Genomic DNA, 17,242 nt, shown 5'->3' on the forward strand with positions numbered 1-17,242 from the left:
AGCAACATCAGTAGAGGAAAAATAAGACTAAGAATTTTCAGCCACAATAACGGCTCTGTAAGGCAGTATTTGGTCACAGCGGCGTAAATGCTTGTGCATGTCTGCATGCTCACAATGACAATGCTAATGTGGTGATGTTAAGCAGATATGTTTACCATGTTCACCATTAGGATATAACACAAAATACATTTGAGGCTGATGGAAATGTAACCAAAGCATTAAACAAAATTGGACCTAACGATGGCTAGATAAAACTTTTGGGATGACCAAAGTTATTAAACTTTATCCTGTGGGTGACATGAAAGTCTATTGCAATCCATCCATTGGCTGTCAGGACATTTCACTCAAAACCACAAATGTCAACCTCATGGTGGCGCTAGAGGAAAAGTCAGAGGATCACCAAAGCCAGTAAGATTTATCACCTGGGAACCATTAAATAGATTTTGATATATTTCCCTGCATATGAAAAAATGTTGTGACCTGTTGTTGGTGCTAGATGAAAGGTTGGGGCCTCACTAAAGTCAACATGGATTCATCCTCTGCAGCATGAACGTCAATGGCAATCCATCCAGTACTTGTTGCGATAGCTCACTAAAAACAAAAATGTCATCCTCCAAACCCTATTTTTCAGCACCATAATTTGAGGTCTGACACGTGAAGCTGCAGAGGTTAAAGCGTGCGAGCAAAATTTCTTGGGTTTTGATACAGAATGTGATGTCGTGCAGACAGTTGTTTCTACCTTTGCTGATAACATCTGTCAGTGCAGCTGTCATGATGGGTAGGTGTGAATGAGCGGCTGGGCGATCTGTGCTTACCTTTTGTCGCTGTGGACTCGGCAGTGACCTCAGCCCTGTGTACGTCAGGAGGTGACCTTTTGTCAGGCTGATCTCCTTATTGTCGGCTCTGGGAGTTCCTGTGGCAACACTGTGGGATTTTCACACATCGAGCTGGAATGCCTGGAATTTTAGGTGTTATATTAGGGAAAATATTTTGGCTGTGGCTGGAGTTATCCATGTTAGGGAGCCTTGGCTATGAGTGTATGTGTTTCCTACTGTAGGTGCTTACATCTGGACCACATCTTGACACATTAATCATATAAATGGCAGTAATATGCACATGCACAAAGGAGTTACACAATCAGTTCCTGAGAAAACTCTCTTTTTTCTGAAGTTTCCATTTTGTGGTTTTGGACTTAGTTCTAGGACGTTTTTAGACTTTTGCTGTGTGGAATTTAGGAAATTACTGTGTTTAGTCTCTGGGTAAGTGTCTGGGCAGAATTAAATGTCTCGTTTTTTGGGAGGGGGGTATATTTTAAGATCACTCATTACAATTTAAGTTGTATATTACATCATATAACAGCTGTGCACCTGTAGTATTTACTCTGTGAATGATTTCAGAGGACACGCCTGGTCATCTTAGTGGTGAAAGTGCAGTTGCTGCTGTTCATTATGTTATGGAAATCTTGGGCAAATTTTCCATCTGTTTAATTGTTCACCCTTTCCTCTTGTACTTCTCTGCCTCTATTAAGTGTTTTATGACTGAGTTGTTTAAATGACAAAGAAAATGAAAAACCCTTTTAGATGTCATTTAGCTCTGCAATTTGATTTCAAAGCAAACATTGTTATTATAAAGCAACATTATCTAGGCTACATAAAACTTTAAATCGTTGTCCTTGTAAGAGAAAACTATTTCAGCTGAGGTGTGTTGAAGGAGAGACACAAAAAGAGAAACAGACAGAACAGACAACATGAGCATTTATTGTGTTTTGAATGATTTGACTGGACAGCTCAGTCTGTGAACTCTACAGGGCGCGGTGGTGATCCAGGGATGGCCGTCATTACATTCCCTCTCCAAAATCCTTACTGGAATAATGAGTCAGTATAACTCAGTACATCAACATCATGAATAGACACCAACTCACATGTGCTTCCTGACTCAAGGCTGCAGAGCTGGACCACTTGCATGCTGTTTGCGATATCTGACTTTTCCAACAGTCAAAGCTAATCTGCCCTCTTCACTGAAAGGATACCTGCAGATCTGGCAGAGCCAACCTGCCAATGACTGGAAAATTTTCAGCAAGACGTGGAGCCAAAACCTCAGACACCAATAACCAAGTGCACTTACTTGGAGCTGCTCTGCATGTTATGCATGTGTCAAATATGAGTATTATTTGTGGCTGTTACAGCCCATAGCCTGTTTGTTCTGAGTCACAGTCAAATCAGTCACAGCTAGCTGGCCCCACCTAAACCCACGGACTGGCAAACTTGAATATTGTCTGGGTCTACTGAGGTCAGAAATATTGGGGTACAAAAATACTTTTCAGAAAAGCACAAACCTAAAAATATAAAAGGGTATAGCAGGGTGCTTTGAGCTAAATGCTAGCATCAGTATGCCAACATGCTAACAATAAAATGCAAAATGCTGATGTGTAGCAGGTATTTTTTGTCATTAACCACAGTATTGGACAAATTAATAATTTGACCTGATGATGGTGTTGAACGAAAGGGGATTAGGGGTTATTACAATTCATCATATGAATGGGACATAAACAATTCATGGCAATCCATTCAGTAGTCATTGAGATATGGCACTAAAACACACAACTGTCAACCTCATGGTGGTCTTAGAGGAAAAGTCAGGTTCTTTGGGAACCATGAATGCTTGTAGAAATTTTCATTGCAATTCATCCAATAGTTATTTAGATATTTCACTCTAGGCCAACTTGGTGGACTAACAGAGAGACAAACTGTTGATCACTAATGTGACAGACTCTGGATATTCAATCAGCACTTGTTACTTTCTGATTCCTGTTAAACTATCCTTACAAATTAAACTGACAGAATCGCAAGGTTTCACATCTGTAAATGTGATTTAAACACTGCTACTCTGAGTATCATTACAACAGTCTGAATGAAGCCTGTGGTATTTTGGGGTTGTTGGAAAACTTTTCTGAACATGTGTTAAACATTTTTGCTCCACAGTGACAGATTTGGAGGAGTGATTTTCCTTTCTTTTAACACTTAGATAACTGGATTCTTTTCTAACATTTACAGGACAAATAATATTTTCATTACTTTGACTTGCAGTTTTTGCATTTGTGAATCAACAAGGAATCCAATGGTCTTTTCCTACATACCATCACATACTAAAACATATTCACCCAAACTGAAAGAGGGTCATTGTACAGGATTATGGGTTTTTTCTTCAAAAGTGTCCACAGTCAGTAAGAGTGATACTTTACTGTCTGGGAGCTCTCCAACATCTGTCTGCTCTGGAAAAATGTGTTGAGCCTTCTCCGCCTCTCTTGGTTTGAATTGGCAGATACTGTATGATTTTACTATGACTGATACTGGCTGCAGTTGTTGTTGTTATGACTTGGCTAAATGTTCTACACAATAATTGTTCATATATCAAGCATAATTAAGCTAGACTAACTAGTCTATTCATTCAGTGTGTCCCACCAAGTATATTTAGGATACTCAAAATCTTAATCATCAAGAGAGGCTTTTTCACAGGGACACTGGAAGTTAGTCTGAGTTGGGGGTGCTGAGAGAAACTATTTCAATTTCCATTTCTCTTTTTAATGATGTCATACAAAATGGTGTGCGACATAGGCACATAAATAAATATAACTCTATATATATATATATATATATATATATATATATATATAATATATATATGTATATATACACACACACACATATATAATAATTGAAATCTGGCTTACAATTTTCCAATTTGTACTAGAAACAATAATTCTATATGGTAGCGAAATCTGGGGGCCAAAACTTAATAATGAATTTGACAAATGGGACAAAACAATCATAGAATCTTTCCATACTGAGTTCTGTAAGAGCATCCTGCAGGTGCAGAGAAAGACACCAAATAACCTGTGCAGAGCAGAGCTCGGCCAATATCTCCTCTTACTAAAAATACAGAAAAGATCACTTTAATTTTACAATCACTTAAAATCAGTTAACCCCCAGACATACCATCACAAAGCCCTAACATACCAGGAGCTGAAACCAGAGTAGTCCCCTCAGCCAGCTGGTCCTGAGGCTCTCTGCAGTAACAAGTCCCCAACAGCCTCAGGACAGCAACACCAACTCAAGCAGACCAAACCAAATTATCAACAAGCAGAAAGAAAATATATTGAATACTGGAAAGAAACGACCAAAACACAAAGTAAATTACAATGTTATCTGACCCTAAAAAGAGAATTCACACCGGCAAATTACCTGAGTACAATAAAATGTCCCAAACTAAGAAAAATGTTGACAAGATACAGACTGAGCGAACACAGCCTGGCCAAACAAAAGGGTCGCCACAGTAAGAGCTGGCTACCACAAGAGGAGAGACTCTGCTCCCAGTGTGACAGGGGACAGGTAGAGGAAGAGCTGCACTTTCTTACCTCATGCCCCAAATATAAAACACTAAGAGAAAAACACATTTCCCAAATATACCCCGAATTCGAATTCATATCAGACACACAGAAACTCCCCTATTTACTGGGAGAAACGCCCAAATGTGAAATAATTGCTGCAAAATATGTCTCCTCATGCGGACAACCAATGGAACCTCAGACTGATAAGTAATTGTACAAATTATTATTATTTTGATCGTTTGATATTTTAGTAATTCTTTAGTTTTTACATTTGATACTGATTTCTTTTTTTTTTTTATTATTTTTAATCAATTAATTACATTTTTTTAATTTTTTGTCTATTTTTTGTCTATTAATACACACACACTTTACTGTTTATTTTATTTTAATTTTTAATATATATTTTTTTAACACACACACACACACACACACGCTAATTGTTTTATTTATTTTATTTTTAATATATATTTTTTAACACACACACACACACACACATGCTTACTGTTTTATTTATTTATTTTATTTTTAATATTTTTTAAACACACACACGCTTACTGTTTTATTTTATTTTTAATATATTTTCATTTTTTTAAACACACACACACACACACACACACACACTTACTGTTTTATTTATTTATTTTATATTTAATATATTTTTAATAATTTTTTTAACACACACACACACACACACACACTTGCTTACTCTTACTGTTTTATTTATTTATTTTATTTTAATTTTTAATATTTCTTCATTTTTTTTAACACAAACACACATACACCTTGATTACTTTACGCTTTAATTACTTGTTTAATGAAATGTATGGGGTTGATTGTTCTTATGTTGTATGTATGATGCTTTGGCAATATTGTTTTTACACATTCATGCCAACAAAGCTATTTTGAATTGAATTGAATTAATAGTCTTAGTAAGATTTCAGTGACGCAGAAGTTTTCTTCCAAACCAGCGTATGTTAAAGTGGAGTTATTGCAGTGCAATCCTTCCAGCCTCTGTCATTCTTGGAGAACATGGAGAACACATGGAGCGATGGCCAGGAAAGCATCGTTTTCAGAGAAAGCTGAATTTGAGGCCTTGCAGTATATATCGACACTGGCTGGCCACATGGAGCCCACCTGCCGGGGACACACATACTTTCCTCTTCTCTATCTTTCTGTCTCCATCTATTTATACCTCATCCCTGGATGTCTGTCCTGCCCACCCAGCTCTGTGAGAAATGTCTGGTGTTGAAATTCAGGAATCTGGTTTTACTTTTGACTGAATGCCTTAACCATGATTGCTTACTTTCTGTTTCAGTGACTGCAGTCTTTTGCTATGTTTATATTCAAACGTGTTGTAGCTATGACGGCATCCTTGTAACACGTGACTGTGCTGTATAATAAATATTTCTGTAATGTAATTTTATATGTTTTTAGACACACTGCTCTAGGGATGGCAGTGTCAGTAGGTTGGTCAGCACACCACTTTGGTCCAAACGGAAATATATCAATAAATATTGGATGGATGAAATGTGGTACAGGCAATCATGGTCCCCAGAGGTTTAAGCCTAATGACTTCCTCTGACCTTTTATCTAGCACCAGCAGGTCAAAACTCATCCAGGGAAATATCCCATCATCTACTTGCTGGATTGGAGCAAAAATTAGTACAGACATTCATGGTTCGCAGATGATGTATCTGAACTTGGTTTAAGACACATACTTGAGAAACTAATGACATGTCCATCAGCTATAGCTGGACTCCATGTTTAGTGCTAATTAGATAATGTTAGCATGATCATCCTCTTGATCTGAGAAAGTCTCAGATACAACACACAGAAGATGTCTCTGGAGGAACAATTTAGTAATAAAGTAGCTCAGCTATGTTCAAGATGTGTCCTTGTGGCCTAGGAGGAATCCTTTGACAATGTTTGCTTCCAGGCTCCTTTAATTCTCTTTAGGGGCAAGCTTCTCTTATGATGATTCAAGTTCAAGCCAACCCCAGACCTGCTGCCCTCACACAATGAAAATCAGAGGTAAGAGAAGGCTTTAATTTCTTTAAAGTCTGGCTGAAGTTACATATGCGGGTTTCAGAAGTAATTTAGTTTTTGGGAGGGAAAATTAAATTGTGGGAATATCTGATATCTGTACTTAAAAGAGCAGCTACTGGTACTGTCCAGACAGTAAAGCAGCAGCCTGTAAAATCATCAGCAAGGTAAAATCTCAACTTAAATCAGAATTGTCACCACCACAGAAGCCTTGGAGGTTGTTTGACTTGTAGACAACTGGACTAATGTATATTTCTCCCCTCAGCTCATGTTAAGCTGTGTAAACTTAGAACGCCACAAGACTGGAAAGAGAGGGAGGAGAGGAAAAAGAGGGGAAAGACTTGGGGGTGGAGGTGTGTGTGTCTGGAAGTGGAAATGGGCAGCAGGGAGGAGGAATGTGAAACATTTCTGATGCTGGTCCAGTGGCTGTTTACACGGTAGTCAGCCTGTGACATCAGAGTCCAGACTTTATAAATGTCAGCAGGCGCTAGAATGAGCAGTTAGCAAACAGCTTCACTGGTCGCACCACACCGCCACACAGCTTAGTGAGGCAGACTGAGCGCCATCAGCAACACAAGCCCCCATGGACCGACTGCTGTGTGACTGTGTGATAGCTTTGGCTGTACTGCTGTGTGTGGCTACACAGGTGAGGCCTGCTTACTTAACAGTAGTTTGTTCTGAACTAGATGATATTATGGTGTCTGTATGTGTGACAGAGCGTAGGCAGAGACGTTCAAACAGTGAAGCTGATTTCCTGTGATTTGCTCACTTTATTACTGCAAGATTGAAAAATATTGTAAACATTCTGTTTATATTCTCACCGTGATCATTTATTCACACACTATACTTGTTTCATTTACTTTAGAGGAATATCTTCTTGTCTACCTTGATTTTAAATGAGTGACTATAGTCATCCTGTTTGGACAGAAATAAGGTCACATAAGCTCTGTGTGCAAGATATGCAAATTATGATAAGACCACTAGGGCTGTAACTAACAATTTTAACTTGTTAACTTTTAATATCTGTCTTTTACTTTTATGATTAATTGATTAGCTGTTTGGCCTATCAAATGTCAGAAAAAGTTTTAAAAATGGGCATCAAAATTCACTTCTTTACTATCAGTTACTTGTTTTGTCCGTCTTAACACAGTCCAAATCACAAATATATTCAGTGTATGAGCATATAAGACAAAAATAAGGAGCAAATACTCACTTTGAGGAGGAACTAAAGAATTTTTGGCATTTTGCTTGTAAAAAGGAATCAAAATAATGAGACATGGTTATCAAAACTGTTGCCAGTTTCTGTAATTAATTGACTATTTTTGAATTAAGTAAATGAATTTCTCAATAGAAATGAGAGGTGAAACTAGCCTTGGCCAGATCTCGCCTATGTTTTGGCTCCATCAGCGACATGTAACTGAAAACAGTGGTTTGTCCTGAAAGTGTTGGATACCTTGTGCATTTTCTGAGAATACCAATAATATTTTCATTACTCCTTATGTGAAAATATAGTCATTAGGATAATCATTTAGATGATGATTATGATAACTGTGGTGGTGATGGTGAAGATGAAAATAATGATCTAGTCTTTTCTCATGTGTGTTGTCCCTGCAGGTGTTGTGCCAGCTCTGTGACAGTCCCTGCCTTTGCCCCGGACCTGCCCCCCAGTGCCCCTCAGGAGTCCCACTGGTGCTGGATGGCTGCCGGTGCTGCCAGGTGTGTGCTCGGCAGCAAGGTGAGCCCTGCACTGAGATGTTTCCCTGCGACAGCCAGAGAGGACTCCGGTGTGACTACAGCGCCAGCTTCCCCGGAGACCCTGGGGAGTGTATTAGTGAGTGTCAAGTTCTAGCAAGCAAACATCCAGGCCCATGTCTGTGTGGGCAAGACTGAGTTTAGGAAATGCAGTCTCAGTCAATCGTCAAGAGAGAGACAAACAGAGTTAATGTTTAAAGTCTGCTCAGCAGAGTGGGATGGCCAGCTGGGCTGCGGTGCTCTGCCAGCAGTCCAGAACGTTTCAACTTCTATTCCAGGACTGCTGTTGACTCATTTCCTCTATGACTGTCCTTTGATCATGATAGATTACAGAGACAACACTAGTGGATTGAAAACCAGACTCCTCAGTTTGTCAGTAGAGAGGCCTGTTTTCTTATAAAACTACATAGGCAGGGACAGCAGCTTGTCTTTACAGCTCTGTCTCATTTTCCTCTACTGTGTCCCCGCCAACTTCACCTAACCTGATCTTAATCTCTTTGACTTCTACGTTATGTTTCCCAGATCAATCCAAGCTGCAGGTGTGGTTGAGAAAGTTAAGACTGTCCTGTGTGTTTCTTACAGGTCAGGAGGACCTTGGCTGTGAAGTTAACGGCATCACTTACCAAGAGGGCCAGTCGTTTCAGCCCTCATGTGACACTTACTGCCACTGCAGAGGTGGAGGGGTGAGCTGTGTGCCGGCTTGCCCTCTGCATGGCCGTCTTCCCACTCCAGACTGTCCCAACCCACAACATATCCGGCTACCGGGGAAATGCTGCAAGGAATGGGTGTGTGAAAACCTCGAGAACACAGTCATTCAGGATGCTATAACAGGTAAACTCTACAGGTGGATGGATGGGTTAAATGGACCTTTAAAGGTTGAAACACGTACACGTAAACATCCTCCTACGAAGACCTGAATTTACGTTAGGCTATCTTATTAACAGCAGCAGTGAAATTCACTAGAAGCTTCATGGCAGACTTTAAGGGTAGAGTTCTTTTTTTAAAATACTCTTATTTGCTTTCTTACTGCGGGTTAGATTTGACTATTGATACCACTCTAATGTCTTTATGGAAAATATGAAGCTACATCTAACAGCTGGTTAGCTTAGCTTAGCATAAAGGCCTACTATCACCTCAAGCTCAGTAATTAACATGATTATGATAACATTATGATTTGTTTGTTCGTTTCCGGTCTTTGTGCCATGCTAAGCTAATGCTAACCACATTATGGTTGAAGCTTCATATTTAATGAACAGACATAAGAGTGGTGTTGAGCTCCGCATTGACCTCTATACATTTCCCAAAATGTTGAACCCTTCCTTTAATGACATCAGAGCTAGATATTTACATCATATTTTCCAGTGTCAAGGTGCTGGTGCTAGATGTATCTTCACGTACAGTATCATTGGATTTCTCCCTACAAATGTTGCTCATTGATGATCAGTCCATATGGCAACATAATCCTTACTTCATTTCTATGATGTTTGTCACTGGTGGTCATGTCTGGAAGTTTTTATTGGAGGACTTTTGCATTTAACTGAGGTGTGTCTGGCCAAAAGAAAACTCACAAAGTCCAAATATAACCGACCTTCCTCTGGAAAAGTGAAAACATATTTTTTCCCCTCAGTCACCAAGTCTCATAGTTTCATAACAACAACCACAGCTGTGTAACAATTAAACATATGAAACCATGTAGAAACTCCATTAGAAGGAAAGTGTACGAGTGAGTGAGTGTGTAAGTGAGAGTGGGTGTTAGAGAAATGAAGCCACTCTTAAAAACATCTGGAATTCCAAACAACGTGATGAGAGCAGCAACAGAACATTTTGTTCTTAAATACAAAATTGGCGATGTCCTTTCTGAAGATCAGCTGATTATTATGACTTATAAATGTTAGTTTTGGGAGGAACAAAATGTTGCTTTGGATTTTTATATTCACTAAAGTCCAAAGCATTTAATTTGATTCAAAGAGGAAGTTTTTTGTGAGCGAAAAACAATGAGATGAGATATTAAAGTCACTGGAGGTGAGTCACTGGGGTGAATGAGTCCAGTCAGCATCTAGTTTAGTTTAGTGCAGATGTTCTCAAACTGTGAGGCTAAAACCTGCTAGTGTGCATGCTGCAACATGAACTCATGTCATTTTATTTGGTTTCAGTAGCCATGAGACCCGCCAGGTTGTGGCCAGTTCTCCTGAGGGATCATCCTCTAAACAAAATAGTCCCACCTGCCTCTACATGTAAAGAGCAGAGCACCCAGTGGAGTGCCTGTTCCCAGAGCTGTGGGGCTGGGGTGTCCACACGGGTTTCCAACCAGAACCCAGCCTGCAAGCTGCAAATGGAAACTCGACTTTGTAAAGTGCGGCCTTGCCATATGGTTCAGCCTGCCACAAGGAAACCCATGGTAAGCTCTAATCACATAATGATTCCTTCTGATTTGTACTTTCTCTGTCTTATCAGATTCTGTCTCTTCATATATCCTATTATGTTCCATTCACGGCTTTAAATGGTTAACTCACCCAAATCACAAAAAACGTTTATGTGCTGAGTTTGAAGATAGCTATCTTTAAAACCTTTCTGGCCAATACGTCAAATACAATAAAGGGAAACAGAATATCTCAAACAAAAATCTCAAACTTCAGCAACCGTCTGCATATAACAAGGTTTATTGTGATTAGAAAGAACAAAAGTGACTTTTACAAAGATTTCTCAGACGCATAGCTGTCTTAAAGTTACCCTGTGGAGTTTTTGACTCCTAGTACCACTAAGGAGCAATTTTTTTAAGAGTTTGTCTGCTTTGTTTTATTGTGTACTCTCTAGAGCACACGTGAACAGAGTATAGAGGAAATGTGATTCACATTTTTGCCGTTGGTTTTTCCGCTGATAACCGGTTGTTGGTGGAAACACACAAAGAAAGGTAGCAATGAAGCATCTTGCAATCAAACATGGCTGTGAAAATGTACAATTCAATTTAAAATATTTGCTTTGCAAATGTTTTATGATGAAGGAAATGCATTCAACACACCTTGTTTGACCTGAAGGACACACACGATGCGTTTTGGTGAGAAACACTAATGTAAACATAACTTTTGTTTGTTTACAAGGAAACTCCACAAGGCACCTTTAAATTTCTAATTTAACCCATGAAAAAAGGCAAGAACTGAGTGATATTTATAATGAACTCTGGTGTTCTACTGACTGCAAAAGCAAGTCTTGCCATGCTTAGATGTAGTTAAATGATTTTCATCCAGCCTCCTTGCCCTCCCAAAGGGCCATGTTTGTGAATTAATGAAAAACATGTCATTGTCACTTCTGATCAGGTATTATCTCTGCAGCTCAGATGTAGTTACTTGACTTAAACTGTACTCCCCGTAAAACACTGATTTGGTAATTTGCAGGTCAGTGCAATTAGATTAATCTAGGTGAAAACTGAATTTACAGCTGTAGTTTTAATAACTATATTTTAACATGTAGTTTGCACCTACTCCACAATGAAATACCACTGCTGAAATGTTGGATATATGTACCCTGAAAAACTTCACTTTTCAAAGTTTTCAAACCTAGCCTTGCATTGACGTTGGAATCTTTTGACCTGCAAATCCCCCAAATCATCGCAGTGCTTACTGGCATTTTTTTCTGACTTGCCTCTGCATGTGTTTGTTTTTGCATGCTTTTTCCCAGAGGGGAAGGCAGAGGTGGTGCAAGGCCAGCTACACATCACCAGGTCCCATTCGGCTCATTCACCAGGGCTGCTACAGCACTCGTGCCTATCAGCTCCAGTACTGCGGACAGTGCACTGACTCTCGCTGCTGCACGCCTTATCAAACCACCACTGCTGAGGTGACCTTCCGATGCCCCACCGGTAGACTGCTACAGCGAGCTGTGATGATGATTCACTCATGTGTTTGTCATAACAACTGCCCATACTCACCTTACAGTAACCCTGCTCTGTGGGGATACAGGCCCTGATGAGCACAGATTCATTCATAATAGTGAAGACTTCACCGACTGATTCGTGGGCCGGACAGTGAGAGAAACCTTATGCATCACCAAGCATCCCCTAACCAATGGACCTTGAAAGAGAAAGTGATTATTGTAGATAAAAACTGTGATTGAGTTGGGATGAACATTGATCTTTACACTTATACAATCTCAATCTGCACTTATTCATAACTCCTTTATACTGTTATACATTGGGAAGCCATAATACTGGTGATTTTGACCTTATCCAGGAATTAAAATTACATTGCAAATTTAGAGAAAGCAAGCAAGAAAACTTAATTTACAGTAGAGCACTTTTTAAAGGATAGAAGGGACAGATAATACATATATATACACTGTATATGAAACAAGAGGAAGTAAGTGTATAACCCACAAAGTAAAAGTTATTGAAAAAAGAAAACATGTGGGTTTTAAGAAAGATGTGCACTGATTTGCCTACTCTGAGACTTTTCCTTTAGAGGTTGGAGGGCACAATAACTCCTTTAAGTAGATTACAGAGGTGCCTAGTCATGTAATGCCTTATATGAAGAGAAACTAAAACTAGTGTAGCGTGATATATTTTTTTTAAGTTGTTGTTAAAAAGCATTTCTGCATGGTTTTCAATCAAAACAGTAAAAATTAGCTGAGGCTGCTAAACTGATTCTTGCAATATTCCTTTGTTGGAAACAAAGCAGGACTGAACTGATCTTATGAATGAGCTTAACATTTAGATTGGGATCACAGGTTATTCCAATATGTTTTTACACTGGGATGGAAACTGTGGGCAAGTGGGCCAATTACATTTTAGATGTACAACCGTATCTGTGCCAAGATTGTTTTTTTTTTTATAATTCAAACAGATTTATCTAACCTGAACTAATAGAGGACAGTTGGCCATGATGTTAATTTGGTCGTAACATTAGAGACATATTTTCACTGTTAAACGCCAATGTGTCTTTAAGAGCGAATTTCAATGACTTAAAAATATGTTTGATAGGAATGTATGTCACAGTATGACCCCAGCCTTTGTGTTGAAAGATATTGTTTCCTGTCGTAAGCAATGCAACTTTTTACTTGTACAGTTTTGTTTGTGTGTTTGTAGTCAGATGACATTGCACTTATTTCTTCATTTTCTGTTTTGTTGTAAATACTGGACAGATGTGTCTTACATATAGTGAAACATGTTGAAATTTTTTACATATGTCCTGCATTTTCACTCAATGATTTGTGTTTTTATTTTTTTCAAATTCTAGAATTAACAGATTTGTTCAGATTATTCACAGGCTTTGTACATACCTGTTCCCATAATTTCACTTCATCACTATCATTCATCAATAATTATTACACAGTACGCTTCTTCCTTTGCTGATGAGCTACTAAAAGCTTGTTTGAAGCACACTGAAATACACAGCACCATCAGTATTTCACATGAAAAATAAAGCCAAATTAATGAGTAGTAGTATTACTATTAACTTTTTCAATTTTACCATTTGGCTGCTGGAGGCTTTTCCAGTCAGACCAGATGACATTTGTGAGACATCCTGACATCTAGTGGACAAAAGAACATACTGCGGAGACTGAGGACATTTACGTTTACTCATTTGGATTTTGAGCAACAACATACAAGCATCAATAAAGCATCATCAACCTTGTAATATCTTTAGCACGCACACACACACACACACACACACACACACACACCCCCCTACCTAGTTCCAAGGTGCATGGAGAAGGGTAAAAAGTCTGGGGGGGGTCAAAACTCCAGTGTAACACTTTATTGTCAGACCAACACTTTTGGGCTTGTGACACACTCCTGCAATTTGCATAAAAAAATTTTACTCTCTGAATCATAACTCAGTTCAATCTGAAGACACAGACATGATACACATATTTGTAGATTACAGACATTCAGAAGAGCAATATTCAGGTGGCCTGCGTTTGACACATCCTTTTGGTATTGCTATTATTAAGAGATTATCACTGATTTATAAAGCTTTACTTAATGATTTGACAACCACAAATAAAGCCATCACTAACATTTATTAAGTGAGTATAAAGTATTTTGTAAAGAGCACACAGACTTAGTTGGCACAGTAAACTGTTTAGGATAGTACAAGAGGATTTTATCTAACAGTCGTAATATTACTGATAAAATACATTATCAAAAGCATACTATCAGCTGATAAGCAGCTGCTACACACAAGTTACTACAGGAAGTGATAAACCTTACAGTTTTGTAAACCCTACCACATAAATCTGAAATGTGTACTAGGTTACCCATGTCAGAAATGGTGCTTGAAGCGTAGGCTACTACACTCGAGGTAAACTTGATTCAGTTTCCATTACTCATAAGGTATTGTCAGAGGAGTCAGAAAAAGAAAGGAAATCTTCATGTAAGGCCCATGTAGATACAAACCTGTAATTGTAGTCTAAGCTGTTACTTGGGCTCAGCATGGATTCATTTGAGATGACTTTGTGTGACGAATCAGTCAACTGATGTAATTTTGCAGATTCTCACAGGTGCAGTAATTCAAATACAGAATGTGGAGGCAAGAGCATGACACAGGAAGCCTGATCTGAACTACCTAGCTTCCGTTTCTAAGTAAAGAGAAGGCCAGCACACTCTCTGACAGAAGGAACTGTACTAACTGTTGTCCAGAAGAAAATGAATAGAACATCTAGTTCTTGTGTCAGCCTTGACTTTACAGGCAAATTCCTGCCTCCTGTTTACATCCTAGTATTCATCATTGGTCTGGTAGCTAATGGATTGGGATTGAAGTCTTTGCTGCACAACTGGAAGAAACTGGGTAACGTCAATGTTTTTGTTCTCAACCTTGGACTTACAGATATTTTGTATCTGCTCACACTCCCAATTTTGGTGGTGTACTACTTTAAGAAGAGCGAATGGATCTTTGGAGCTACATTCTGCAAGATAACAAGATTCTGCTTCAACCTGAATTTATATGGGAGCATCGGGTTCCTCACCTGTATAAGTGTGTACAGGTACCTGGCCATTGTCCATCCAATGAGAGTGATGGGAAGAATAACTGTCACCCACTCTGTAGCTATCTCTGTCATGGTTGGCTGCTGGTGAGCGTTCAAAGTCTTCCTGATATGTTGTTCAGCAAAGCATCTGGAAACAACACTGGGAAATGTTATGATACCACCGATAAGAGCCATGTTGAGGATTACCTGAAATTCAGCTTTGGACGGGCAATCACTGGGTTTTGCATCCCACTCCTCATCACACTGGGCTGTTATGGACATGTGATCGTCATTCTCTGCCGCACAAGTACCATTGACAAGGTACTGAAACAGAGAAGTTTGAAATTGTTGTTCATCTTGATTCTTCTCTTCTCTGTTTGTTACATTCCCCATCATGTATTCAAGAACCTGAACCTCTTGGTAAGAGTTCTGTCCAAACAGGGAATATGCCATGAATGGTTTAATGGAGTCTACATTGCTCATCAGATAAGTCGTGGACTTGTGTGTCTGAACAGTGCTCTCAACCCTCTGGTTTACCTCCATGGAAATGAAGGCATTTCTGCTCAGCTCAGACGACTACTCCAGCAAGCTCGTCAGACTATCTCACGGCTGTCCACCACCACATTTCAAATATCCCAGGTGTAAATTATCTGATGTACGAATGAAATTGAACAATTGTATTGTATCATCTGCCACCATAAAGCATTTATTGTGCCCGGTCAAGGTTTTAATCTGTGTCGTGGTTGTTTTTCTGTTAAAGTAAAAAAAAATCTCAGACTACAAAAAGAAATTTCACTTAAAATATCTGACATCTGTAAATGTCACAGTTCACTTCTTTAGAGAGCAGAACCATGTATAGTAGGGAGTTTCAGTACTATGCATGATCGGTATTATGTTAAAACAGGAAATTCATAGTGTGAATGTGTTAAACAGGATGCACTGTTAACTGTATGAGCTTAACTGACTGCAACAGAGCAGAGCAGTACTGGTACTGATACTATATGTATAACCTATCAAGCACAATGGGCCTTCACAACAATACATATTTGAGACGTAACTACTACAACTTATAACTTTAGCTGTATGGAAATAGTTGTAATAGCGATTAAGATAGACTACTATGAGTCAGTGCGCAGACTGAGTTCCTCTGATTGGGTGTTGCTAACCATTACAAGGTCTAGGCTAAAAACCAGAGCAGACAGGATCTTTGATGTCTGGGCCCCCTACGCTCTGAATCAAGCTACCAGAGAAGTTCAGGCTTGCATAGCCTGTTTCTGTTTTTGTCTCACTTCTTAAGACACATTTGTACAAAACAGCAACAATGTGTGATGCATATTTTTTCCCCTTTTATTTGTATATTGACTTGCTTAGATTTTATATATTGATTGTTGAAAACCACTGCGTGATGCAAATCTTTATTCGACTTGTTTAAGATAAGTAAGTAAGTTATTTTTTTCCCTTTGTGTGACTAATCAGCCCACTGCACTGACACTGTGGTTTCAAAAACAAGAACATAGAATGTGGAGGCAAGAGCAAGCACAGGAAGCCTTTTCTGAATAACCCTGTGTCTGTCTCTAAGTGACAGTAGACCAACACACTCTGACAGGAAAAGTATTAACTGCTGTCTGGAAGAAAATGAATAACACATCTTGTCCTTCAGTCAATTTTGACTTTACAGGCAAATTCCTGCCTCCTGTTTACATCCTAGTATTCATCATTGGTCTGGTAGCTAATGGATTGGGATTGAAGTCTTTGCTGCACAACTGGAAGAAACTAGGAATCGTCAATGTTTTTGTTCTCAACCTCGGACTTGCAGATATTTTGTATCTGCTCACACTCCCATTTCTGATGGTGTACTACTTTAAGAAGAGTAAATGGATCTTTGGAGCTACATTCTGCAAGATAACAAGATTCTGCTTCAACCTGAATTTATATGGCAGCATCGGGTTTCTTACTTGTATAAGTGTGTACAGGTACCTGGCCATTGTCCATCCAATGAGAGTGATGGGAAGAATAACTGTCACCCACTCTGTAGCTATCTCTGTCATGGTTTGGCTGTTGGTGAGCATTCAAAGCACTCCTGACATGTTCTACCCCAAA

At 39.0% G+C, this 17,242-nt stretch overlaps 2 protein-coding genes across 10 annotated transcripts in view; one reads left to right on the forward strand and one right to left on the reverse strand.

Moving 5' to 3' along the window:
• The first annotated feature begins 6,883 nt into the window (after nt 1–6,883).
• On the forward strand, nt 6,884–13,812 carry ccn5 (cellular communication network factor 5). Of its 2 annotated transcripts, none has more exons than XM_038723319.1 (5): nt 6,884–7,076; nt 8,045–8,261; nt 8,765–9,013; nt 10,336–10,580; nt 11,858–13,812. In XM_038723319.1, the coding sequence occupies exons 1-5, from the start codon at nt 7,014–7,016 to the stop codon at nt 12,143–12,145; spliced, it is 1,062 nt and encodes a 353-aa protein (XP_038579247.1). In that variant the 5' UTR covers nt 6,884–7,013; the 3' UTR covers nt 12,146–13,812. The 2 variants fall into 2 exon arrangements, with proteins under 2 accessions (XP_038579247.1, XP_038579248.1); XM_038723320.1 differs by having other exon boundaries at nt 6,886–7,076; nt 10,339–10,580.
• Nucleotides 10,827–17,242, reverse strand: part of LOC119905916 — a 50,565-nt gene continuing 44,149 nt past the window's right edge. For 6 of the 8 annotated variants that reach the window (XM_038723316.1, XM_038723312.1, XM_038723311.1 and 3 more), the window contains one exon: nt 14,899–15,466. In XM_038723316.1, coding sequence (XP_038579244.1) covers nt 15,044–15,466 — 423 coding nt within the window. In that variant the 3' untranslated portion in view covers nt 14,899–15,043. Of the gene's footprint in view, nt 12,250–13,644; nt 13,706–13,866; nt 13,971–14,898; nt 15,467–17,242 lie in introns of those variants that run through there. The other 2 variants (XM_038723313.1, XM_038723314.1) reach the window with 2 other exon arrangements.

The sequence above is a fragment of the Micropterus salmoides genome, unplaced genomic scaffold (assembly GCF_014851395.1).
Source record: "Micropterus salmoides isolate LMB-PRFRI ecotype aquatic unplaced genomic scaffold, ASM1485139v1 Ms_hic_scaffold_16, whole genome shotgun sequence".
Lineage (NCBI taxonomy): Eukaryota > Metazoa > Chordata > Actinopteri > Centrarchiformes > Centrarchidae > Micropterus > Micropterus salmoides.